This window comes from Aethalodelphis obliquidens, unplaced genomic scaffold (genome assembly GCF_003676395.1).
Source record: "Aethalodelphis obliquidens isolate GAN/ISIS:26980383/991018 unplaced genomic scaffold, ASM367639v1 scaffold71, whole genome shotgun sequence".
Classification (NCBI taxonomy): Eukaryota; Metazoa; Chordata; class Mammalia; order Artiodactyla; family Delphinidae; genus Aethalodelphis; species Aethalodelphis obliquidens.
The window spans coordinates 11221067-11249036 of record NW_020838015.1 but is presented as its reverse complement, the minus strand read 5'-3'; the positions used below and the strand labels follow the sequence as shown (position 1 = coordinate 11249036).

Genomic DNA, 27970 nt, shown 5'->3' with positions numbered 1-27970 from the left:
GTGGTAAAAATGAGTTAATCTACAATGGATAGGGGATAAAGAGATAGGGATTTACATTTGGCAAATATATGAAGCCACCCTAAATCAGTACCATTCCACTGATAATTACCATAAGACAAGTCAAGGAACAGTTGGGCAGGGGAAATGCCTTACTGGGCTTCCTCAGAGGGGCCCTTTGGTGAGGGCTGATTGCTAGCAGTGCTGCCTTAAGAGAGAACTTCATTGGAGCCTCCAGCCTCACCCTGGGGGATTAGGGTTGAGTTCCTGGCCATAGCTAAAGGGAACAAATGAAATAAATCCTTTCCACCCACTCTCTCCGAATCCCCAAAACATTCAAGATTTTCTTTAACAACAACAAATGATTTATTTGCAACACAGCCCAGTCCCCATCATTTCAATACAGCACAGGAGTAGGAAAGAGTCACACTGCAAGCATCATTTAGTTCAAGGCAGAGTTCCATGGCTCCCAATACAGCAAGCCCGTCTCCCCCAGAGACCCATGCCCGGAGCCCAGCTGAACACACGAACAGGCAAGCTCAGAATGAAGTCGGCCCCAGGCCTCATCACATTTCACCCTTCCCCCACAGCCCTTTTAAGCTTCCTAACTGCAGCCTTCTACCCCCTCCACTTCTAACCAGGCCAAGTCCCAGCCTCCTAGCCACCAGGGAGCTTTCTTTGTGGGATCATTATCAGGGGTTTAAGGGTTACCTAAAATGAGAAAATACCCTGTGAAATCTATTGTTCCATAGAAAGTTTAAAACGACTCCCCCATACATAATCCTAATCAGCAATGACAGCTCTTTATCTCTTCACTATAGACACAGGCGATTTTGAAGTGATTGTCATCTCAGCTCCATACACATTTCCCTACTGGCCTTATTAAAGACTGCTCTCCTCACCCTAGGGTGTAAAGGAAACCCAGGTATTTCCCCCAGGTTCAGAGCCTGAGAGGAAAAGCCCTGATGGCTTAGAAAAAGATTCCCTTCCTTCTGTTGCCCTCAAAAGATTTTTATGGAGATTATTGCCTAAAAGTTTTCTAGTCCATCTGAGAAACGGTTTTAGATTTAGAGGGAAATCCAAATACAGAAGCAGGCAGTCTTTCTGATATGGTACTAGTTTCTAGGATTCAGAAGGCAAGGAAGAGGAGTATAAAATCTCAAGTTGCTTTCTTCACCCCAAATCTTCTAGATCCTCAGAAGATGGACTCTAGGACGATTCTACCTTTCCCAGGACTTGGCGGTACAATTCCTAAAGTTCTACAATCATGGACTGGTGATGTTTGACAAAGTCACAATAAAGAAAAGACAAGAAAATAGAGAGGGCCTCTCCAAAGGAAGATCTTAAATATTAAGGGCTCTGACTAATGGTCAAAACATACTGATGTTTGATATCAGAACTATTTTTATAAAGTAAAGTAGAGGAAGAGACTTAAGTAACAACACTGAAGGCAAGGAATAGAACCTATAGATTGGGTAGAGCATCACTTGCAGCTTTAACATTAATATTAGTTTATTTTAAACCCTTTTCTAATTTCTCAGGCAAACCTGAGCTAGCTGTACTTTTGCTATCACCTGCACGTGCAGGACTGGGCAATCATATCCTCATATTCCTTGTACAGGATACTCCCATTTGCTTCAATCAGAAGAATGCTAATGGGAACATACTTATAAGGGACACAGGAGGGCTGAGGGACGCTCTGGTCCACCAGCTCATTGACAAGGTTCTGGATGATGGCATGATTGGGAGAATTGAGACCATAGTGTAGTACCCGAGGGCAGACTCCCTTACAATAGTTTGGAGTATAGAGATGGGGAGCAATGATCCAGTGATCCCAGCCCAGCTGCTGGAAGCTGACTTGGAAAGGGTGGAGGGAACACTGGTTACTTTCAGGCCCATCACGCTCCCTGGAGGGGCCAGGAACCTCAGATGCGATACTGCCTGCTTGACGAGCCCTCCGCAAGAGAAGAGAAGGATCTATTTCCGTAAACTCTTCCAGGCCTCTTGGGAGAAGTTTGGCCTTTTGAACACTCTGAGTGTCATTGAAATAGAGTAACAAGAAAGCAGTGTCCAAGGATGAAGTGCCATGCCACCGGAACTCAAGAACCTCACTACCTCTTGGCCGCTGACACAGGAAGCGGAGTCGTAGAACCCTGTGCCCCTTGTGATTCCAGAGATTTTGCCCAACATGTTGCGTGATATCCATCTCTGTCCAAGCTTCGGGCAGTAGGGAAGGCTTTGAGGAGCCACTTCCTGAAGAAGGAAAGTGATCGGTTGGGCTTTTCTGGACCCAGGGCTCCACATGGCAGGAGAGGTGGGAGTGAGCTAGGTGAAGTTGATGGCGGTAAACCACAGTGGCTCTGACTAGTTGGTATGCTACCCAGTTTGGTCTCAGAGGAAAGTCCAGGGTCTGTTTGTGCCAGGGGCCTGCATCAGTAAGAGGGAACAAGAGCAGAGCATTAGCTTCTTACCTCCTAGCCTGAGTCTCGCTCAAAAACCTGCTCAATGCAAACTGACAAGCAGCCCTAAAATGAATTCAAGATCATAATAATAGCTATCATCTATTGAGCACTTACTAATGTATTAGATGCTTTATATACATTAACTCTTGAATCTGCAAGAGCCTTATGAGATAGTTATTTTCCGCATTTTGTAGACAAGGAAATTGAAGCTCAGAGAAGCTATGCCAGAGGACGCACAGCCAGTGTGTTAGAATAAAGATTTGAGCCTGAGTATTTTTCCCTTAAGACAAATTGTGTCTAACTTTTAGATCACTCACAGCACCAGGCTGAGAAAAACACCTCAAATGCAGAATTGTGTATATATATTGTATGTATTATTAGCTGACTATTAAAGGTGACCAATAAGGAGGGTTATTGAGACATACATGAATAACAAATCCTCATGCTATATCACTATACAGATGCAGCTTTAGGGTGACAGTCCAATACTGGGGGCTATGGTCTGCCATCACTTCAAATCCGGGGCTGAGATGGCACAAAATAATTTTGTCTATCTACTCCTAGTGGGGGCAGGTATTTACCATTTCTGCCTTCTATTTGAATTTCTTCTTGAGCAGCTATTCCCTTCTTGGGCCATTTCCCCCTTAACCCTCAGTCTCTCCCTTTTCCATTCCTTACTGGAAATGATTCTTCATTTACCCCATTCATTGTAAATACCATTTTCAACAAGGCCCTGTTCATGTAAATATTTCATTAGCTAAGAAGTCTACTTAGAAGCTATATGCCTTAGTGATTAAGAGTTTTAATCTAAACTGTGATGCTGACACCCAGTGGCCAAAGGGTTGGAAAGCTGGGCCTGCAGTGCTCTGACCTTCTGCGCCCTCTCCTGGCAAATGTCAAGAGCAACAATTACAAAAACCACGCACAGCAAGAAAAAGCCTGTCATCTTCACACATCAGTAAACATTCCCATGTTAATTTACATATTATTCACCTAACCTTCCTTCTCCACTGAATCCAGGAGCCTGGAATTCTTCAGTAGGCCTGGGACGCTCAATATAGAAACTCTTTAATGTTTTGATGCATCAGGATTTTTTTTAATATTATGTATCTAAGTTTCAGGTGTAAAGCATCATAATTCAACATCTGTGTACACTACAGTGTTATCACAATCACAAGCCTCGTTACCATCATCTGTTACCACACAGTTGACTCCCTTCACCTATTTCACCCACTCACCCCCCACCCCCTTTCCCTGGTGGTAACCACTAATCTAATCTCTCTACCTGAGTTTGTTTTTATTTTTTGTTGTTCATTTGTTTTGTTTTTTTATATTCCACATATGAGTGAAATCACACATCAGGATTTTTTTTTAAGTTCATGTTCCAACTCATGCTTAATACACCCTCAAGTTTGGGGCACTTAGATATCATTCAGACAAGGCCCAAGCCAGGCTTGTATTTGCTTTCTCAAATTACTCCATACTCCCATCCTACAATAATCTTTCCAAGAGACCCACGCATACATCTGCCCCACCCTGCCTGAAAAGGAATCCAAACCCAGCCTCTAACAGGCTGTCTGGTGAGGAACTGCCCTTTCCTTTCAGACCCTGACATCACATATTTCCTGAAGCAGGGTGGGGTTGCTAAGGATCAGAGCCAAGAAGGGTCTGCTCAGAACTTTTCAGGGAAATGGCTGACTCACACATCCTGTGTGATTGAACCTGGAATAGCTCTCCAGGCAAGCTCGATTCAGCTGGGTCATCTCCTGATGGAAAGATCAGGCCCAGCTCTCTTGTCATCCATTTCTGGATCCTTTCCAGAGTCCCTAGATGCCGGTATGTCCCACAGTCAGACCAGGGTACTGGCCTAATTCTAGGCATCTTCCTTTCTAGCCTCATATCATCTGTACAGAATTGATTTGTGCAGCTCCCAGTTGCACTTGGGAATGAAACCCAGATCCCTTGAAATGACCTCTGAGTCTCATATCCCATTGCTCTCCACAGTCTCACTAGGTTCCAACCATCCTGATCTTCCTTCTGTTCTTCCAAGTCGGACAAGCTTCTTTCCACCCTTTAGGTCTTTGCACATGTTGTTCCCTCTGCCTAGATCAGACTTCTCCTTCTCGCTCCCCTTCTCATGCAGAGCTTCTTATCTTACAGACCTCAGCTCAAATATCACCTCTTCAAAGATGCCTTCCCTGACGATCCCATGCAAAGGGAAGATCTCTTTGCTATTCTCTATCAAAACCACCTATTTCATTCTTTGATAGCATTTACCACAATTTACAACTATCCGTGTTTACTTACTTGTCTCACCCATGAGAACCATGCCTATCTTGATCATATTCCCGCCACCTAGTACAATGTCTAGCACTTAGCATTTGCCAAATAAATATTTGTTGAGTAAATCTCCACCCACACCAAGTTATCTTCTTTTTCCTTAATCAGAATGCATTCCCCTCCTTGTATGCATTATCTCTTTACTCCTTACGCAAAAGTCCAGCTCAAATACCACCTCCTCATTGAGGCCTTCCAACTGTCTCACTGCTTCCCTCTCCTTGCACTAAGCAGCAACCTATTTCTTCTTTGGAGTCCCGGGAGCCCTACTGCTTATCCTTTTCAAAGCATTTGCCACACTCCACCACCATTGTGTGATTACTTATCTATCTATTCTACCATAGTGGGGGCTCCTGGAGGTCAGGGAAGCGGTTATTTGCCTCTTTATACCCAACCCAAACACAGTGCTTGGTGCTCAATTAAAATCTGTTAAGCAGTCAGCACAACAGGGTAATTAAAAGCACAGGCTATGGAGCCTGAAACCCTGGGTTAGAAACCCAGCTCTGTTAATTACTAGCTGTGTTACATTAAGCCTCAGTTTCTTCACCTATAAAATGGGTATGTTCATAGTACGTACCCTGTATGATAGTGAGGAGGATTAATGAAAATAATGTTTGCAAAGTACTTTGCCCAATGCCTGGCACATGGTAAGTTCACACTAAAGGTTAGTTTAGGGAAATGGTAGTTGTTTTACTTGGAGGGAAGGAGGATAAATCGTGTCTGTTGTAATCGCTGAGACTAGCAAAGGTGTCTGTTGTAATCGCTGAGACTAGCAAAGGCTTAAGATTGATCTCACCAGGTTCCCAAGATTTCCCTGAATAATGGCTTTCTGCATTTCACAGAGAGCCCCACACTGCAGGAGCCCACTGCTGCCCTGGAACAATGTCTAATGCAGATGTTTAAAGCAGAAGCAACCATAATGGGAACAAAGAAAACTCCAAAATACATTTGGTACCAAAAACCCGAAGTAGCAACCACAGTCTGAATAGAAAAACTGTTTGGTGTACAAGGATATCAGGGTACCACATTCAAACACAAGTAGTTACGGACAGACAGACTTGAACTCAAATCCTGTCTCTGCCACCCACTGTCCTTGTGACCTCTGCAAGTTATTTAACTTCTCTTTGTGTTTTACTTTTCTTATCTTTAAAATTTAGGCTAAGTGCTCCAGGACAGCTAATGAGAGTAGCTGTCATTAAGGATTAAATACGATAGCAGATGCTCACGGAGCCAGGTATACAGACTCTCAGATGTGAGCCTGTTTCTGTCCTTTCTGAGGCCTTGTAAATTTCCCCACTTCAGCATCCTGTACCCTTTGCCTTCTAAGAATAAAACAACACAAACAACCCTGCACAGGAATGTATATGACTATTTCTCAATTATAGCTTTCAGAGATATAACAAGCATTAAGACTTTCTTTGAAAGGTAGGAGCTGACACATTGCTCAGTTGCCCTGGGGCCTGGGAGAGCTTCCTCAGGTAGGCCCCAAGGCAATCTGTTCTTAAATTGGGCCCCTGAAGGGAAGCAGGCTTGGAGCCAGCTTCTCCCAAGTTTGCCATCTTTTGAAAACCAAGCCTGAGAAAACCACCTTCCAGGCAATGAAGCCTGACAGTAAACTCGCAGATCCCCTTTTCTCTACACTCTTCTTCCCCATTTTTCTCCCCTCTAGGACAATATGGTATGATAACTCACCTCTGAGAGGTCTTGCTACATTACCCAACGGCCTCACCAGCCTCACCATCGTGGCCCCAATGGTGCGGTTCTCCCTAGGGTGCCCACTCTCATCAGCTGAATGCTGGTACAACTCCAGCATATACCGCAAAGGAGGCCCTAGGACCCGTGGCTTCCTCTGCTGCTTGCCAGGGGCTTCTTCTAGCAGTTCCCGAATCAGGGGCAAGGTAGGGGCCTCAGGCAGGAGGGCAACAGAAGGCTGCCCTACCTGTGTCATTTGGACCACGTGTTCCATAAAAAACACCAGTCCCCAAAGAAGAAGGATTCTAAGGATGCTCAGGAGGACCATCTTGAAAGGCTTGGTGTTCAGCAACACTTTCCAGCACAAGCCCAAAGGATGCCACTCTGACCCTTTCCTTTCACACAGGTAATAGCATCCAGGCTCCACTACCACAAAGGATAGGGCAAGAAAAAATGAAGGGCAGGCAGGCAGGTCCTATGTTGCTTCCTCTAGGAGGATCTCCTTGACCAAAAGGAGGTCTTCTAAATTGTCCTCTTTGCATCAAAACAAACAGAAACGCAGGAGGGACAAGGCAACATGCCCCTCCTGCTCTCCAGGGCCAGGAACAAGATAGCACTTAAAAGGAGAGGTCCATCCCAGGACCTGCTCCCTCACCTTATCCACTAGGATGAAAAGAAGCAACCCTATCCTGCTCCACTCCAGAGCTTTAAAGGCAGCCTCTTAATCAGTCCTTAAAGGGCCAGAGGCCTCCTGCTCCCATCCCACTTCCATGCAATACTTTTCCTAATGCAGCATTTCCCAAAATGTGGTCTACTAAGGACTTGCAGTGAGACTATCTGAGGTAATTGTTAAGAATTCAGGCTCCGGGGCCCAGCCCAAAACATGAACTCTCTGAGGATACGCTCCAGAAATCTGAATCTTAAATCCTCTAAGAAGTTCCCACTAAAATATGGGAACCTCTGTGTGAGTATGGCTGCTGGAGCTTGAAGAAGATACCTTAACAGTGGTTCTCAATCTTGACTCTACACTGAAATCACCTGGAGAGTTTTAACTATTATGGATTCCTGGGTACCATCCCCAAAGATTCTGATGTTGTGGGTCTGGGGTGTTACAAGGGCATCAGGATGTTTTAAAGCTCTGCAGGTGATTTTAATGCACAGCCAAGTTTGAGAACTCTGACTTAGAATTTTCTGGTTTCCCCATGGAAGGTGTTGAGATCCTGAGTGGGCTTCATCAGAGAAGCCTGGGGCAGTGGGAGATGAATCTGTGGAAGCTGGCTGGAAGCTGACCTAGCTTGGCTGGTTAATGGAGGCATCAGGGCTGAGCCAGTTAAGGCTACCCCACACCAGGATTCTTCAGAAAAATGGTAGGTGTTGTCCTGGCCCTGTCCAAGTAGAATCAGTTTGCTGGGCTCTAAGGAGAAGGTGGGGCAGGAGGTCAAGATGTGGCTCTTGTGGAACAGGCATGGACTTTGTAAACAGACAGACCTGTGATTCTTTCTCTTATTAGCAGTCATTTAACCTCTCCAAAGCAAATCTCTTCGTTTCCCTGAGCCTCAGTCTCCTCACCTGTAAAATGGAGATAACATGTTTTATCTCATAGCTTGTTGTGAGGATACAAGGAAATAATCTGTGTTAATTCCACAAAACCTAATTAGGCATATGATATATGGTTACATGCTAGAAATTATTTGTTTCCTTCCTCTGTTTTTTCTAACATGGCCTTGGTCCCTGGCATGTATCGTAAAACAAAAGATATGGGCCCTCTAGTTCTGGACTCAAATCCCAAGTCAACAACCCATTAGCTGGTGACCTCAAGCAAGGTTACTCCCAGACTGAGTTTCTTCATTTGTACTGCTGGCTCCTACAGAGAGTTGTTGTGAGTGTTGTATTGTGTACATTTTTATTGTATACAATGACATACAAGTAAGAGATATAAGCAGAATGTTCACAATAGGCAAAACCTGAATGGCCAAAACATGAAAAGATGTAAAAGGAATCAGAAAAATGCAATTTAAAACCACATGTGCTTCCACATCCATTGAATTGGCAACATATTAAAAGTCTGATGCTATTAAATCCAGGTGAGGATGTAGAATGCAGGTAACTCTCTTACACTGCTGGTGGGAATGTGATTTGGTACAATTGTTTTATAGAGCGATCTGGCATTACCTCTACTGAGTTTGAAGATGTGCAATTCAGGTATTGCTACTATTGCTAGAACAGTAGCTTTTAGATATTTTGGTCTGTGATTCACAGGAATAAATATATTTTACATCAGACCCAATAGAAACACAAGCGCACACACACACACACACACACACACACACACACACACAGGTATCTGAAGTAAACATTTCCTGCAACAATTTTTATCTTTCCAACATGTTGGGAGGGATAATATATCATAATGGGTAAGAACACAGCTCTGGATTCAGGATCCTAATTTCAAACTCCAGCTCTACCACTCATTAGCTTGACCTTGGGCAAGTTACTCAACTTCTCTGTGCCTCAGTTTCCTCATCTGTGAAATGGAAACCATAGCCTCTCTCTTCTTCAATTTTGTAATATATATGTAAAATGAGGTTAATCAAAAGACTTACTTCATAGGATTTTTGTGAGTATTTAATGAGTTAACACATGTACAGCACTTAAAAGAGTGCCTGGCACAAAGTAAGTACTAGACACAGGTTAATTATTATTACATTTCATGCAAGTTGTGCTCTCCAGAAAGCTGAGCTTACCCTGAAGTGCTAGTTCTGACCTCATATGAGCTGTGGAGAGGTGGCCCATAAGTTTCTCTGTCCTCCATGTCCACACCGCTTCTCCCTGCTTCCTTTCCCCCTTCTCTGCCTCCCGACATTCTCTTTGGCCCTTGACCTCTGTTACCAATTTAAACTTCCTATTTTCTATCCAACATAACTCAGTAAAAGAGCAAGTTATTAGGACAACTAGCAAAGGATCCATACAAGAGTTCCCAGCACAGTTTTCTTTGATGTTTCTGTGGTATTTGAGTGGGATTATATACGTCAAGAACATTTTTCTGCCATAGTAGTAAGATTTTGATACAGGATCAAAAGAAGTAAAAAGAGACAACATATTCACTGGAAATAACATGATTTGGGTTAGGATTCCTGGTTCTGCCATTTTTGTCTGTTGCTTAACCTCTCTGCATCTCAGCTTTCTTAACTGTAAATTTGGAATATTCTTTAGGGCTGTGGTGAGATTTAAATGAGATAATGTATACAAAGTATTAGCATATAGATACTCTTAAATAAATGTTAAAATTTATCATTAATAACCTATGATTTTAAACTGTATGTAAAGTGTAACTGACTGAAGGAAATATCTACTCAGCATCCTTCTAAAGTTCAGCTGAATTTTTATTCCATCCCTCTACTCACCAGGGCTTCAGAAGACTCACCTGAATGAATAGTTCAGCTTTCTTATTTCAGAAAGAGATCCAAAAACTAACTCCATTCTTATCACCAGAATTGAAAGAAGCTGACTTGATTATTTCCTGGAAATGCCCCCTGGTGGGCCTGATGTATGCTACTGCCCCAAACCCCCAGAAGAGGGCACCAACTGTCTTTCCAGCCTTTATGGTTGGAGGGGTGGGGTGGAGTGGAGGGGCAGGTTATAGGTGATCGGAACAGGATCTACTAAATGATATTTACCAGGCCTTTCTGCTTTAGAAAAAGCCAGTATGTGAAAACACTAATTATTTAAATTGGACAGTTTAGGAGGTGATTATTGATATGACTAAAAGTGTTCTTGACACAACAAAATAGGTCACCACAAGTTGCTTTGAGCAGCAGGAAACCTTAATGCACACTGTGGGTTAACTTTTCAAACTATAATATGCTGGGCACACTGGTAAAAGGCATGAAATTTACAAAAGAATAGATTTTTATCCAATTTGGGGGAGCATGGGTATTGTTTAAAGTACATATGTACTTTAAACATCATCTTTTACATGATTATAATTTACATTTCCTTACAATTGTGTTCATTCAACAAATATCTAATAAGTACCTCCTATGTGGTTGTGTAAGGTGTTAAGGGTGCAGGCCTATTGCCAGACTGCCTGGGTTCAAATTCCAGCTCTACCACTTAACTAGCTTGGTAATTTTTGCAATTGACTTAACCTCTCTGTACTTCAGTTTCCTCATCTAATAACAAGGATAATAATAGCAATATTTCAGAAGACTGTCGTGAAGATTAAATGAGTCAATGCATATAATAAGCATATTATGTTCTAGATACTGTACTAGACTCTAGGAGTAAAGAAATTAATAAGACAAGTTCTTGGTCTTTAACACTCCCAGTACTATGCTTGGCACTGCAGTAGGTTGGGGGACACCACGATCAAACAGTTTCTCTCTCAAGAAGATAACAACCTTGATAGAGACATAAAAGATAGGAAATATTTCCCATAACCATGATATTTCCTCTGATTACTCTTCTGAGTTCTTAAAATATGGACCTATTTTCTAGATGTTCTGTTAAAAAAATCATTTTCCTTAAAACAGAGAGTATGGTATATTTTATAGAAATATTTATTTGGCACTAGACTGTATCATTTTACATATTATATCTCATTTTATCTTCATATCAACTCTGTGAGTTAAGTACTATATTCCCATTTATAGGTAAAGAAGTTGAAAATCAGAAAAGGAAACTTGTCCAAGGTTGTACAGCTCACAAATGGTGGAATCCACTGGGATTTGGACCCAACTTAGAGGAAATTTCAGAGCCCCTCTCTTTGTATCTTGTAGGTTGCTATATAAGCTGCCAATGAACATTTAGCCCCTTAAGAAGACTCAGTTCCCCAATAAGATAATCCCACAAGGATTCCTGAGTACAGAATTTTAACTCTCATCATTGCTTATAGACCATAACATTCCCAGACAACTAGAAGACCAGGTTTTCTTTTAGCCAAGCAAGCAAGCAAGAGCTAAGTAAGAGCTAAGCATGATACACTCTGAAGTTCCTTTTGGCCTCAGAGACACCTGCTGTCTTTGGAGCTTTTGGTCATTTTTGGGTAATCAAGTCATCAGTAATCATTGACCGTATTCCCATTCTATGGCCTCCCTCTGTTTGATCCCAGTAGCTACTTGTATTTCTTTAATTTGATAATAAAGCAAATGACTAGGTAACTGACTTCCCACATTAAAGGTAGGGAGACTGTGCTTCCCCTGAAAGACCTACAGAGACTGGTTGCATACGTATCACTCCATCTTCTATTGTATGTCAGCTTCGCAGGGATTGGCATGGCTGAATACAAATGGATCCTGGGCCACAACAACTCAGTACAAGGAAGACATAATTTGTAAATGATATGACCAATAGCGGTTAATGTCCAAAATATATAAGCAGCTCATACTCATCAAAAGTATTAAAATATCAAAAAACCCAGACAACCTTATTTAAAAGATGAGCAAAAGACCTGAATAGGCATTTTCCCAAAGAAGACATACAGGTGGTCAACAGGCACATGAAAAAATGCTCAACATCGCTAACCATCAGAGAAATGCAAATCAATACCACAATGAGATATCACTTCATACCTGTGAAAATGGCTATCATCAGAAAGAACACAAATAGGTTGCTTCCATGTCCTGGCTATTGTAAATAGAGCTGCAATGAACATTTTGGTGCATGACTCTTTTGAATTATGGTTTTCTCAGGGTATATGCCCAGGAGTGGGATTGCTGGGTCGTATGGTAGTTCTATTTTTAGTTTTCGAAGAAACCGCCATACTGTTCTCCATAGTGGCTGTATCAATTTACATTCCCACCAACAGTGCAAGAGGATTCCCTTTTCTCCACACCCTCTCCAGCATTTATTGTTTGTAGATATTTTGATGATGGCCATTCTGACCGGTGTGAGATGATATCTCATTGTAGTTTTGATTTGCATTTCTCTAATGATTAATGATGTTGAGCATTCTTTCATGTGTTTGTTGGCAGTCTGTATATCTTCTTTGGAGAAATGTCTATTTAGGTCTTCTGACCATTTTTTGATTGGGTTGTTTGTTTTTTTGATATTGAGCTGCAAGGGCTGCTTGTAGATTTTGGAGATTAATCCTTTGTCCATTGCTTCATAGCAAATATTTTCTCCCATTCTGAGGGTTGTCTTTTCATCTTGTTTATGGTTTCCTTTGCTGTGCAAAACTTTTAAGTTTCATTAGGTCCCATTTGTTTATTTTTGTCTTTTTTCCATTTCTCTAGGAGGTGGGTCAAAAAGGATGAATGGATAAAGAAGATGTGGCACATATATACAATGGAATATTACTCAGCCATAAAAAATGAAATTGAATTATTTGTAGTGAGGTGGATGGACCTAGAGTCTGTCATACAGAGTGAAGTAAGTCAGAAAGATAAAAACAAATACCGTATGCTAACACATAGATATGGAATCTAAAAAAAAAATGGTCATGAAGAACCTAGGGGCAAGACAATAATAAAGACACAGACCTACTAGAGAATGGACGTGAGGATACAGGGAGGGGGAAGGGTCAGCTGGGACAGAGTAAGAGAGTGGCATGGACATATATACACTACCAAACGTAAAATAGATAGCTAGTGGAAAGCAGCCACATAGCACAGGGAGATCAGCTCACTGGTTTGTGACCACCTAGAGGAGTGGGATAGGGAGGGTGGGAGGGAGAGAGACACAAGAGGGAAGAGACATGGGGACATATGTATATGTATAACTGATTCACTTTGTTATAAAGCAGAAACTAACACACCATTGTAAAGCAATTATACTCCAATAAAGATGTTAAGAAAAAAGATGTTAAAAAACAAAAAAGAAAGGAAGAACACAAATAACAAATGTTGGCAAGGATGTGAAGAAAAGGGAACCTTTGTACACTGTTAATGGGAGTGTAAATTGGTGCAGCCACTATTGGTGCACCCAGACTCCTCAGAATGACAAGCAAGGCCCTTTCTGATCTGACCTGTAACTATTTCTCAGGTCTCGTCTATATTCATATGCACATTTGCATCCTACACTTCATTTAAGCTCAAGAACTTACAGTTCTTGGAATCAGGCAAGCTCCCCCTTAATCCCCCCATCTTTTCTCATGCTATTCCCCTTGCCTATAATGCCTTCAGCTGAGGTGCTCAACAAAAATTTTTAAATAAATGAATAAGTGAATGAGTGAATGAATCTGTTTATCTGTTTCCTTGGCCGTTTTTGAGAGCGGCTACATGGCTGTGCATGATCATGAGTGGGGTATTTATTTGGGGAAGTTGGAGGATATTTAAATGGTAGGATTTCAGGGAATCATTGAGATCCTCACTGCATTAAACCATCACTCCTGTTAGCTTATCACTGGACCTTATCCCATGAGCTTTATTTCCCTGAACAAAGGCTTAGTGTTACTGGAAGTCTCTGATGGAGGGAGGAGTGCTAAAAAAGAAAGAGGGGGCCAGACAGAGAAATCGGAAGTGGGACGCAGCTGATGGGAAAAGCTAACAGTACCACTTTGCCCAGAACAGATGATGTTGTGATGACACTGGAGCAGAAACAAGCCAATCTGAAATATAACAAAGTGCAAGGGGAAAAAATTGACTTAGAGCCTAAAATATACTGTGGGCAGTTTTAATCATCCTGTTGTTGACCTAAAAGTCAGATTAAAATCACGTATACTCCTAATCCCACATACCTAAGGTAGAGAACTAAGTGGAATGCAGCAGGGTTTTGGGCCATTTCCAGAGATAGATCATTTTCAGTAGAGCCCTTTGGGCTTGAGAAGGAACGGCATGGAGCATGGGTAGGTTAGGATCCCCTAGCAAAGCCAAGTCCATTAGACAAACAGCTCTAAAAAACCACAGGCTTTCCATAGTCCCTGTGGAGGGAGAGGAGAGGCCTGGATCGCAGATATCAAAAACCTGGTGAAAGACCAAGATATGTCCTCTTCTGGCCACTTTCAGGCCTATCCAAAAGAAAATCAAACTCATTTAGTCTACTAGGCTTTTCTGGGATGGCTAGGGTTGATGTTTATGGGAGTCCAGTATCCCAGGTCAAAAGATTTCTACCCTTTTCCTAGAGCCTGGACTGGAATTGTAGGTGAGAAATGAGAGAATCAAGTCAAGCTCCATTGTACTTTCCCTCTATACTCTGCTCCCTGTCAACTACTAAGCATAACTTCCTTCCATTGGTGAATTTTATTAGTTCTTTGAAGAAACAGGAAATTGGAGAATTGAATAGGAGATAACACTTGGGAAAACATAGGATACAAACGAGCATTCTGGGCCTGGTTAAATAAAGGTCCCATAGAAGTTGTCCCATAGAGGGGTAGTGGAAAGAATACAGACCTTGGACTTATTTTGTTCAAATTCCCCTTTGCCAACTTATTAGGTACATAATCTTAGAAAAGCCCCTCATTGAGCCTCAGTTTCTCACCTGTAAAATCAAACCAATAGTACCAACTTTGCCCATATGAAGGTTGAATGCCTGGCACCTAGGTTGTAGTCAATCAATGTTAGTTAATTTTCCCCTATTTGTGGAAAATCGTGGAGTGGTAGGTGAATTTGGTCCTGAGAGACAAGAATTTTGAAATCCTGAAGTCTGGGTTGAGCAGAAAGGGCTTGGCTAAGCACTCAGGTCTTATAGATTTGGTATGTAGAGGGGAAGGTCATTGGATGGATGAAGTACAACTCTAGCTGGGAACTATTGTCTGGGTACTTTCTATATGGGTAAGCTGAGTTTGGGGGGTAATATGTAAGTGGATGATGTAATAGGGCCTGTGATGCCATAAAATCTGGGCTTCTCATCCTGTCTGGCTCAGCTTTGCACTTGTTGTGTTATCTTGCATAAGCCACTATGTTTTCCCAATTCTAATCACTTTCTCTCCCCTCCTGCCCTCACTCCCACAGTCAAATCAAGATATTATACACAGTAATTATTATTTACAAACTATGAAGCTCTGAATTCTCTGTGGAGAAGGATAAAGGAGAAAGGAAGGTAAAAACTGAGAGAGAACAGAAAAAGAGAGAGAGAGGCAGGGTGTCATCAGTGGGAGAAGGACGTTTAGAGAGGTGCTCTGGAAAGATGTTTTGCATAAGAAGGAATATGGTTTGGCATTTAACATATGGAATTTGAGACCAGAAGTCGTAACTGTCTCTTCATCAAGAGTGGAATTTGATTGATTCGCCCAAATGAAGGGCCTTGCTTTGAGCCATGTAAGATAGAGTTTGAGAACATGAATTTATATTGTATGACATGTACATTTTTACAGGATTGGTAAGGGTTTGTGGTGTGAGTAGAGGTGGGGAGGACTGGAAAATAATATTTGCCATGCAATCAATTGGGTGAATTTTAAAAATTGCTCAATCACTTATGTAAGGAACTCTACAAGTAGCTATATTAAACAAGCTTGTCTCTCAATGTTTCTACTCCCTAGAGATATATTTCCGTCTCTTTCCCTCCTTTTGCCATCAAACTTCTAGCTTCATAATACATAATTGTATACTGACTTCCGGTCCTGCTATTCAACCAATACTATTATCTCTGATGTTTCAACAATCTTCACATAGTGTAAATCTCTGTCCTCCTTTTTTGTGATCCTCTAACGCTGCTGATTTCTTCCTCTTTGAAATTAGTTTTTCTTCCCCCTAGGCTTCCATGAGCCAGCACACATCAGGTTCTCTTATTACCTTTCTGACAGCTCTTTCTTTGCCTCTCAAGGCTCCATTTTTCCTCTGGCCCACTCAGAGTAGATTTTCCTCATGATTCTCTTCCCAACTCTCTTCTCTTTCTGCAGATTCTTTCTTTGCCATCACATTCCCACAACATCAGCTATCCTCTCTGAGTGATTTTGGTCTCCTTATTTCAATCTCAAGCTCCAGTTAGTATTTCTAATTGCCAGCTGGGCACCTCTGCCTGAATTTCCTGCTGTCATATGCTACTCTTGTCCTAACAACACATATCTACTTTCCCAAGCCAGTTCTCCATCATGTATTCCCTTCTCTTATTGCACTACCACTTTCTCTGCCAAAAAAAACCCCAGTCATCCTTGAATCGTTTCTCTCCTTCACGCTTCATATTTGGTCCCCAGATCCTATTGATTCTACCCCTCAAAAGTATCTTCTCCCCCAAGAAATTACAATAACCTCTTTATACATTTCATTACTGTTACAACAACTCATTTCTTCAACAAACATATATTGAGTCAATTACAGGGTGCTGGGCACTGGGTATACCACTGTGTATCTGATCTCAAGGAACATGCAGTCCTGTAGGGAAGGCAGACAACTAGAAAGGAAATAAACATACAGAGATAAGTGTCAGAATAGATGTAAATATAGGAAACTGTGGGACACAGAAGGACAGTTCCTAAGCCATATTGCAGGGTTAAGGAAAGCTTCACAGAGAAGTATAAGAGTTTATCTGGCACAGGAGGATTAATGGAACATTCTAAGCAGAGGGGTAAGCACAAGCAAAAGCATGGGAGAGAGAGCACACTTTTGGGAAATATAACTTATTAGAGATGACTAGAGTGCAGGAAGAGAAGTGGGGCAGGACACTAGACTGATTGGCAGGGGTCAGATCATGAAAGGTCTAATATCCCTGCTGAGGAGTTTAGAGAGTTTGGGAAACTCAAAATATTTTAATCAAGAGAAGAACAATATCTGTTTTGTACTTGAAGTTTGTCCTGGCAGTAGTGTGGAGGCTGAATTGGATGAAGGCAATTCCAATGAAAATCCTAATAATAATAATTAGAATCCATAAAAATACAATTGGAAAAGTAAACGGCAAAATAATTAAGAAAGTTGTACGAAGGGCCAAGTAATAAGCATCAAGGAGGGTGGGCACTAGTAAAATATTCCCATGGTTAAACCCACTGTGATGGCTAATTTTGTGTTAACTTGGTTGAGCCAAGGGATACCCAGACATTTGGTCAAACATTATTCTAGGTGTGTTTGTGAGGATATTTCTGGATAAGATTAACATTTGACTTGGTAGACTGAGTAAAGCAGATTGTTTTCCCTAATATGGGTTGGCCCCATCCAATCTGTTGAAGGCCTGAATAGAACAAAAACTTTGACTATTCTGTGAATAAGAGGGAACTCTTCATGCCTGAGTGCTTGAGCTAGGACATAGGTCTTTTCCTGCCTTTGGACTGTAATTGAAAAATCAGTTCTTTTGGTGTCTTGAGCCTGCTGGCTCTCAAACTGGAACTTACACCATTGGCTCTCCTGGTTCTCAGACCTTTGGACCCGGACTGGAACTACACCATCAGCTCTCCTGGGTCTCCAGCTTGCCTACTGCAGACCTTGGGATATCTCAGCCTCCACAAGCATGTGAGCCAATTCCTTATAATAAATTATATATAAATATAAATATCCTGTTAGTTCTGTTTCTCTGGAGAATGCTGATTAATACAGATTTTGGTAACTAGAAGTAGGGTGCTGATATAACAAGTACCTAAGAATGTGGAAGTGGCTTCAAAATTGGGTAATGGGTAGAGGCTGGAAGAGTTTTGAGGTACATAATAGAAATATGGATATTAAAGGTGATTCTGGTGAGATCTCAGACAGAAATGAAGAATAAGTTATTGGAAACTGGAGGAAAGGCGATCTTGTTATAACGTGGCAGTGAACTTGGCTGAATTGTGTTCTAGTGTTTTGTGGAAGGTAGAAGTTGAGAGTGATGAAATTGAATATTTAGCCGAGGAGATATCTAAGCAAAGTATTGAAGATGCAGCTTGGGTCCTCCTTACTTTTTATAGTAAAATGTGAGAGAAAAGAGATGAATTTAAGAAGGAATTGTTAGGTAAAAAGGAAGCAGAACTTGGAGATTTTGAAAATTCTTAGTCTAGCCATATTGCAAAAAAACCGAGAAAGCTTGTTCTGAAGAGAACATAAAGGGTGTGGCTGAACAATCATTTGATAAGGAGATCATGGGTGCAACTCATAAATTTGATCAGCCATCTCAGCAGAAGCTAGGAATAGAGATGGGATTACACCAACAGAAACACTGCCAGTTGGGCCTAAAGAGGACAGAAAAAATGAAATGAAGGAAGGCTGTCAGACTTCCTAGGTCTCACAGGACCAGCCCATAGGACCATTTGGCTGCAAACACGCACTATTCAAAAAAAGGGAAAAATGGCCCTGAAGGTGATTCAGAGACCATCAGGGCTTCCTCCTTGGTTTCAGAGTATCGTTGTCCCCTCAGTGTCAGCAAGCCAGATGGCCCTCAACAAGAGCTGTGGGGAAAGGGCTGCCTGGAGCCTTTTGTGTGGGACTGCCACCTCTGTGGGTCCAGAAGGCAGGATATCAAGCCAAAGAGGATTATTTTTGAAACTTAACATTTAATGGAATTTGCCTTGCTAGGTATGGACTTGCTTGAAACCCTTCACTCCTTCCTTCTTTCCTATTTCTATCTTTTGGAGTGGGATTTTCTATCCTATGCCTGTTCCATCACTGTATTTGGGAAGCATGTAACTTGCCTGGTTTCACAGGTTCACAGCTGGAGAGGAATTTTGCCTCAGGATCAATTGTACCTCAAGTCTCATCCATATCTTATTTAGATGATATTTAGATGAGACTTTGGACTTTTGACATTAGAGTGATGCTGGAACGTATTAAGTCTTTGGGGGCTATTGGGGTGGAATGAATGTATTGTGCATGCAATAAGGACAGAAATTTGGGGGGGCAAGGGACAGAATGCCATGAACTGATTTGTGTCCCCCTAGGTTCATATATGGAAGCCCTAATCCCCTGTGTGACTGTATTGGAGATAGAATCTTTAAGGAGATGATTAAGGCAACATGAGGTCGTAAGTGTGAGGCCCTGATCTGATAGAATTGGTATCCTTAGAAAAGAGGCTGAATCACCAGAGATTTCTCTCTCCACTATGCAAGGACACTGTGAGAAGGCTGCTGTCTGCAGCTCAGGAAGAGAGCTCTCACCAGAAACTGAACTCTGCCAGAACCTTGATCTTTGACTTTTCTGTCTCCAGAACCATAAGAAAATATATTGCTGTTGTTTAAGCCACCCTGTTTATGGTATTTTGTTATAGCAGAGTGAGCAGACTAAGATACCCACAGACTCTTCTGCATTGCTTGAGTTCAAGTCCCAGCTTTATCATTTACTGACTGAATGAACTTGGAGAACTGACTTGGCTTTCCTGTGTTTTAGTTTCTTTATCTCTAACACATAGTTTCATGTTTCTGCACAGTTTTCATAACTATCATTTAAAATTTGAATAGCCTTTACCGTGTTGTTGAGTTTTAGGTGTTTTCTGTATTCTTACTATTATAAAAAATATTCATACATTTAGCTTTTTTGTTTTCTATTGAGTTTTCCCCATAGGATTGACTCTCAGGAGTAAAATTACTAGGTCAAAAAATATTTTTATTGCTGCAGATGCATATTACCAAATTGCTTTCCAAAAGGACCAAACCATTATGGACCGATTTAATAGATATAAAAAACTTCCTAGTTATTATTTCACTTCACATTTCCTTTGTTATTAGTGACCTTGAACTTGCCCCCAAATGTTTGTTTACTCTTTATATTTCTTATTTTGTGAATTATCTTCATGTTTTTTGTCTATTTATCTAGTACATTCTCAATACCCCTATACATGTAGGTATTAATCTTTTTCTATCATATTTTATGTACATATTTCCTTAACTATTTCTTCCTTACTTTTTAGATTTGTTCCATTTCTCTAAACAGAAGATTTAAAATATATAGTAAATTCTACTGAGCTCTAACTTTATAATTTTTAAAAACAGAATTAAAACGCTAAAATAATTCCAAAGGACATCTAAAAATTATTCCAATCTTCCTTTTTCAAAGTTTCTTATGATTGAGTTTTAAAATGTATTCTTTAATCTACCTTGAATTTATCTTTGTGTACATCATAAGGCTTAAATCTAAATATTCTTTTCCTGATTGTTAAATAATAAATCTAATATCAATAATTAAATATCCTTTCCACACCCCCATTGGTATATATTTTTTACTTCATTGTATAGGCAATTATGTTAATAATAATTAATATAATAATAATTATATATATTTATGGTCTAGTGATCTGTATTTGGCTAAGAACCACTATATTTGCACTATGGTTACTTTATTTTTTCATTCCAATATTATTTATTTAATTTTGATAGTTCTCATATGGTTATTATTTTTTTAACATCTTTATTGGAGTATAATTGATTTACAATGGTGTGTTAGTTTCTGCTGTATAACAAAGTGAATCAGCTATACATATTTCCCCATATCTCCTCCATCTTGCAGCTCACTCCCACCCTCCCTATCTCACCCCTCTATGTGGACACAAAGCACTGAGCTGCTCTCTCTGTGCTATGCGGCTGCTTCCCACTAGCTATCTATTTTACGTTTAGTAGTGTATATATATTTTTGCCACTCTCTCACTTCGTCCCAGCTTAACCTTCCCCTTCCTCGCATCCTCAAGTCCATCCTCTATGTCTGCATCTTTACTCCTGTCCTTCCACTAGGTTCTTCAGAACTTTTTTTTTTTTTTAGATTCCATATATATGTGTTAGCATACGGTATTTCTTTTCCTCTTTCTGACTTAATTCACTCAGTATGACAGACTCTAGGTCCATCCACCTCACTACAAATAACTCAATTTCGTTTCTTTTTATGGCCGAGTAATAATCCATTCTATATATGGGCCAAATTTTCTTTATCCATTCATCTGTTGATGGACACTAAGGTTCTTCCATGTCCTGGCTATTGTAAATAGAGCTTCAATGAACATTGTGGTACATGACTCTTTTCGAATTCTGGTTTTCTCAGGATATATGCCCGGTAGTGGGATTGGTGGGTCGTGTGGTAGTTCTATTTTTACTTTTTTGAGGAACCTCCATACTGTTCTCCATAGTGGTTGTATCAGTTTACATTCCCACCAACAGTGCAAGAGGGTTCCCTTTCCTCCACACACTCTCCAGCATTTATTGTTTGTAGATATTTTGCTGATGGCCATTCTGACCGGTGTGAGGTGATACCTCATTGTAGTTTTGATTTGCATTTCTCTAATGTTTAGTGATGTTGAGCATCCTTTCATGTGTTTGTTGACAGTCTGTATGTCTTCTTTGGAGAAATGTCTATTTAGGTCTTCTGCCCACTTTTGGATTGGGTTGATTGCTTTTTTGATATTGAGCTGTATGAGCTGCTTGTATATTTTGGAGATTAATCCTTTGTCAGTTTCTTCATAGACAACTATTTTCTCCCATTCTGAGGGTTGTCTTTTCATCTTGTTTATGGTTTCCTTTGCTGTGCAAAAGCTTTGAAGTTTCATTAGGTCCCATTTGTTTATTTTTGTTTTTATTTCCATTTCTCTTGGAGGTGGGTCAAAAAGGATCTTGCTGTGATTTATGTCATAGATGTTTTCCACTAAGAGTTTTCCTATGTTTTCCACTAAGAGTTTTATAGTGTCCAGTCTTACATTTAGGTCTCTAATCCATTTTGAGTTTATTTTTGTGTATGGTGGTAGGGAGTGTTCTAATTTCATTCTTTTACATGTAGCTGTCCAGTTTTCCCAGCACCACTTATTGCAGAGACTGTCTTTTCTCCATTGCATATCCTTGCCTCGTTTTTCATACATTAGTTGACCATAGGTACATGGGTTTACGTCTGGGCTTTCTACCCTGTTCCATTGATCTATATTTCTGTTTTTGCACCAGTGCCATATTGTCTTGATTACTGTAGTTTGTAGTATAGTCTGAAGCCAGGGAGTCTGATTCCTCCATCTCCATTTTTCTTCCTCAAGATTGCTTTGGCTATTTGGGGTCTTTCATGTTTCCATACAAATTGTGAAATTTCTTGTTCCATTTCTAAGAAAAATGCCATTGGTAGTTTGATAGGGATTCCATTAACTCTGTAGATTGCTTTGCGTAATAGAGTCATTTTCACAATGTTGATTCTTCCAATCCAAGAACATGGTATATCTCTCCATCTGTTTGCATCATCTTTAATTTCTTTCATCAGTTTCTTATAGTTTTCTACATATAGGTCTTTTATCTCCTTAGGTAGTTTATTCCTAGGGATTTTATTCTTTTTGTTGGAGTGGTAAATGGGAGTCTTTCCTTAATTTCTCCTTCAGAGTTTTCATCCTTAGTGTGTAGGAATGCAAGAGATTTCTGTGCATTAATTTTGTATCCTGCTACTTTACCAAATTCATTGATTAGGTCTAGTAGTTTCCTGGTAGAGTCCTTAGGATTCTCTATGTATAGTATCATATCATCTGCAAACAGTGAGAGCTTTACTTCTTCTTTTCCAATTTGGATTTTTAAAATTTCTTTTTATTCTCTGATTGCTGTGACTAAAACTTCCAAAACTTTGTTGAATAGTAGTGGTGAGAGTGGGCAACCTTGTCTTGTTCCTGATCTTAGTGGAAATGGTTTCAGTTTTTCACCATTGAGAATGATGTTGGCTGTGGGTTTCTCATATATGGCCTTTGTTATGTTGAGGTAAGCTCCCTCTATGCCTACTTTCTGAAGAGTTTTTTTCATAAATGGGTGTTGAATTTTGTCGAAAGCTCTTTCTGCATCTATTGAGATGATCGTATGGTTTTTATCCTTCAATTTGTTAATATGGTGTATCACATTGTTTGATTTGTATATATTGAAGAATTCCTGCATTCCTGGAATAAACCCCACTTGATCATGGTGTATGATCCTTTTAATGTGCTGCTGGATTCTGTTTGCTAGTATTTTGTTGAGGATTTTTGCATCTATGTTCATCAGTGATATTGGCCAGTAGTTTTCTTTCTTTGTGACATCTTTGTCTGGTTTTGGTATCAGGGTGATGGTGGCCTCATAGAATGAGTTTGGGAGTGTTCCTCTCTCTGCTATATTTTGGAAGAATTTGAGAAGGATAGGGGTTAGCTCTTATCTAAATGTTTGATATAATTCACCTGTGAAGCCATCTGGTCCTGGGCTTTTGTTTGATGGAAAATTTTTAATCATAGTCTCAATTTCAGTGCTTGTGATTGGTCTGTTTATATTTTCTTTTTCAGTCTCTGAAGGTTGTGCATTTCTAAGAATTTGTCCATTTCTTCCATGTTGTCCATTTATTTGGCATATAGTTTCTTATAGTAATCTCTCATGATCTTTTGTATTTCTGCAGTGTCAGTTGTTACTTCTCCTTTTTCATTTCTAATTCTATTGATTTGAGTCTTCACCCTTTTTTCCTTGATGAGTCTGGCTAATGCTTTATCAATTTTGTTTATCTTCTCAAAGAACCAGCTTTTAGTTTTATTGATCTTTGCTATCATTTCCACCATTTGTTTTTTTATTTTTTTCTGACCTGATCTTTATGATTCTTTTCTTCTGCTAACTTTGGGATTTTTTTTGTTCTTCTTTCTCTAGTTGTTTTAGGTGTAAGGTTAGGTTGTTTATTTGAGATGGTTCTTGTTTCTTGAGGTAGGATTATATTGCTATAAACGTCCTTCTTAGAACTGCTTTTGCTGCATCCCATAGGTTTTGGGGTGTCGTGTTTTCACTGTCATTTGTTTCTAGGTATTTTTTGATTTCCTCTTCTTTGATTTCTTCAGTGATCTCTTGGTTATTTAGTAGTGTATTATTTAGCCTCTATGTGTTTGTATTTTTTACAGAATTTTTCCTGTAATTGATTTCTAGTCTGATAGCCTTGTGGTTGGAAAAGATACTTGATACAATTTCAATTTTCTTAAATTTACCAAGGCTTGATTTGTGACCCAAGATATGATCTATCCTGGAGAATGCTCCATGAGCACTTGAGAAGAAAGTGTATTCTGCTGTTTTGGGATGGAATGTCCTATAAATATCAATTAAATCCATCTTGTTTAAAGTGTCATTTAAAGCTTGTGTTTCCTTATTTATTTTCATTTTGGATAATCTGTCCATTGGTGAAAGTGAGGTGTTAAAGTCTCTTACTATGATTGTGTTACTGTCAATTTCCCCTTTGATGGCTGTTAGCATTTACCTTATGTATTGAGGTGCTTCTATGTTGTGTGCATAAATATTTTCAATTGTTTTGTCTTCTTCAATTGATCCCTTGTTAATTATGTAGTGTCCTTCTTTGTGTCCTGTAAGAGTCTTTATTTTAAAGTCTATTTTGTCTGATGTTAGTATGGCTACTCCATATTTCTTTTGATTTCCATTTGCATGGAATATACTTTTCCATCCCCTCACTTTCAATCTGTCTGTGTCCCTAGGTCTGAAGTGGGTCTCTTGTAGACAGCATATATACAGGTCTTGTTTTTGTATCCATTCAGCCAATCTATGTCTTTTGGTGGGAGCATTTAATCCATTTACATTTAAGGTAGTTATTGATACGTATGTTCCTATCATCACCATTTTCTTAATTGTTTTCCATTTGTTTTTCTATGTCTTTTCCTTCTCTTGTGTTTCTTGCCTAGAGAAGTTCCTTTAGCATTTGTTGTAGAGCTGGTTTGGTGGTGCTGAATTCTCTTAGCTTTTGCTTGTCAGTAAAGGTTTTATTTTCTCCATCAAATCTGAATGAGATCCTTGCTGGGTAGAGTAATCTTGGTTGGAGGTTTTTCCCTTTCATCACTTTAAATATGTCCTGCCAGTCCCTTCTGGCTTGCAGAGTTTCTGCTGAAAGATCAGCTGTTAAGTTTATGGGGGTTCCCTTGTATGTTATTTGTTGCTTTTCCCTTGCTGCTTTTAATATTTTTTTCTTTGTGTTTAATTTTTGATAGTTTGATTAATATGTGTCTTGGCGTGTTTCTCCTTGGATATATCCTGTATGGGACTCTCTGTGCTTCCTGGACTTGATTATTTTCTTTCTCATATTAGGGAAGTTTTCAACTATAATCTCTTCAAATATTTTCTCAGTACCTTTTTTTCTCTTCTTCTTCTGAGATCCCTATAATTTGGATGTTAGTGTTTTTTTTTTGTTTTTTTTTGTTTTTTTAACATCTTTATTGGAGTATAATTGCTTTACAATGGTATGTTAGTTTCAGCTTCACAACAAAATGAATCAGTTATATATATACATATATTCCCATATCTCTTCCCGCTTGCGTCTCCCTCCCTCCCACCCTCCCTATCCCACCCCTCCAGGCGGTCACAAAGCACCGAGCTGATCTCCCTGTGCTATGCGGCTGCTTCCCACTAGCTATCTACCTTACGTTTGTCATACAGAGTGAAGTAAGTCAGAAAGAGAGAGACAAATACCATATGCTAACACATATATATGGAATTTAAAAAAAAAATGTCATGAAAAACCTAGGGGTGAAACAGGAATAAAGACACAGACTTACTAGAGAATGGACTTGAGGCTATGGGGAGGGGGAAGTGTAAACGGTGACAAAGCGATAAAGAGGCATGTTAGTGTGTTTAATGTTGTCCCAGAGGTGTCTGAGATTGTCCTCAATTCTTTTCATTCATTTTTCTTTATTCTGCTCTGTGGTAGTTATTTCCACTATTTTATCTTCCCAGTCAGTTTTCTGTTCTTCTACCTCAGTTATTCTGCCATTGATTGCTTCTAGCAAATTTTTAATTTCATTTATTGTGTGGTTCATCATTGTTTGTTTGTTCTTTATTTCTTCTAGTTCCTTGTTAAACGTTTCTTGTATTTTCTCTCTTCTATTTCTAAAATTTTGCATCATCTTTACTATCATTACTCTGAATTACTTTTCAGTTAGACTTCCTATTTCCTCTTCATTTGTTTGGTCTGGTGGGTTTTTACTTTGCTCCTTCATCTGCTTTTTATTTCTCTGTCTTCTCATTTTGCTTAAATTACTGTGTTTAGTGTCTCCTTTTCACTGGCTGTCCTTTCATAGGTCACGTTGTTTTTGGTGTCTGCTCCCAGTGGGTAAGGTTGGTTCCGTGGGTTGTGTAGGCTTCCTGGTAGAGGAGCTGGTGCCTGTGTTCTGGTGGATGCAGCTGGATCTTGTCTTTCTAGTGGGCAGGACCACGTCTGGTGGATTGTTTTGGGGTGTCTGTGAACTTAGTATGATTTTAGGCAGCCTCTCTGCTAATGGGTGGGATTGTGTTCCTGTCTTGCTAGTTGTGTGGCATAGGGTGTCCAGCACTGTAGCTTGCTGGTCTTTGAGTGGAGCTGGGTCTTAGCGTTGAGGTGGAGATCTCTGGGAGAGCTTTTGCTGTTTGATATTATGTGGGGCCAGGAGGTCTCTGGTGGACCAATCTCCTGAACTTGGTTCTCCCACCTCAGAGGCTCAAGCCTGACACCTAGCCAGAGCACCAAGACTCTGTCAGCCACACGGCTCAGAAGAAAAGGGAGAAAAAAGAAAGAAAAAATAAATAATTAAAATAAAGTTATTAAAATGGAAAAAAATATTAAAAATTAAAAAGTAATTTGAAAAAGAAAGAGAGAAAGAAAGAAGAGAGCAACCAAACCAAAAAACAAATCCACCAATGATAACAAGTGCTAAAAACTATACTAAAAAAGAAAAAAAAATAAACGGACAGTCAGAACCCTAGGACAAATGACAGAATCAAAGCTATACAGACAAAATCACACAAAGAAGCATACACATACACACTCACAAAAAGAGAAAAAGGAAAAAAGTATATATTTATATATATAAAAGGAAGAGAGCAACCAAATCAATAAACAAATCTACCAATGATAATAAGCTCTAAATACTAAACTAAGATAAACCTAAAACCAGAAAGAAATTAGATGCAGAAAGCAAACCCCAAGTCTATAGCTGCTCCCTAAGTCCACTGCCTCAATTTTGGGATGATTCGTTTTCTATTCCGGTATTCCACAGATGCAGGGTACAACAAGTTGATTGTGGAGATTTAATCCACTGCTCCTGAGGCTGCTGGGAGAAATTTCCCTTTCTCTTCTTTGTTCGCACAGCTCCTGGGGTTCAGCTTTGGATTTGGTCCCGCCTCTGCATGTAGGTCTGTTCCCCACCCAGAAAGGACAGGGTTAAAGGAGTGGCTGATTACGGGGCTCTGGCTCACTCAGGCCAGGTGGAGGGAGGGGTACAGAATGTGGGGTGAGCCTGTGGCGGCAGAGGCCAGCATGAGGTTGTAACAGCCTGAGGTGCGCTATGTGTTTTCCTGGGGAAGTTGTCCCTGGATCACGGGACCCTGGCAGTGGCAGGCTGCACAGGCTCCCGGGAGGGGAGGTGTGGATAGTGACCTGTGCTTGCACACAGGCTTCTTGGTGGCTGCAGCAGCAGCTTTCATGTCTCATGCCCGTCTCTGGTGTCCGTGCTGATAGCCATGGCTCATGCCTGTCTCTGGAGCTCGTTTAGGCAGTGTTCTGAATCCCCTCTCTTCATGCACCCTGAAACAATGGTTTCTTGCTTCTAGGCAGTTCCAGACTTTTTCCCGGATTCCCTCCCAGCTAGCTGTTGCGCACTAGCCCCCTTCAGGCTGTGTTCACGCAGCCAACCCCAGTCCTCTTCCTGGAATCTGACCTCCGAAGCCAGAGCCTCAGCTCCCAGCCCCCACCCACCCCAGCGGGTGAGCAGAGAAGCCTCTCAGGCTGGTGAGTGTT

General features: G+C 40.4%; 1 protein-coding gene across 1 annotated transcript; it reads right to left on the bottom strand.

Moving 5' to 3' along the window:
• Positions 1 to 353: 353 nt before the first annotated feature.
• BMP15 (bone morphogenetic protein 15) lies at positions 354 to 6890 on the bottom strand. Its single transcript, XM_027091337.1, has 2 exons — positions 6489 to 6890; positions 354 to 2424 (listed from the first exon to the last, which is right to left on the bottom strand). The coding sequence occupies exons 1-2, from the start codon at positions 6814 to 6816 to the stop codon at positions 1568 to 1570; spliced, it is 1185 nt and encodes a 394-aa protein (XP_026947138.1). The 5' UTR covers positions 6817 to 6890; the 3' UTR covers positions 354 to 1567.
• Between the last annotated feature and the right edge of the window lie 21080 nt (positions 6891 to 27970).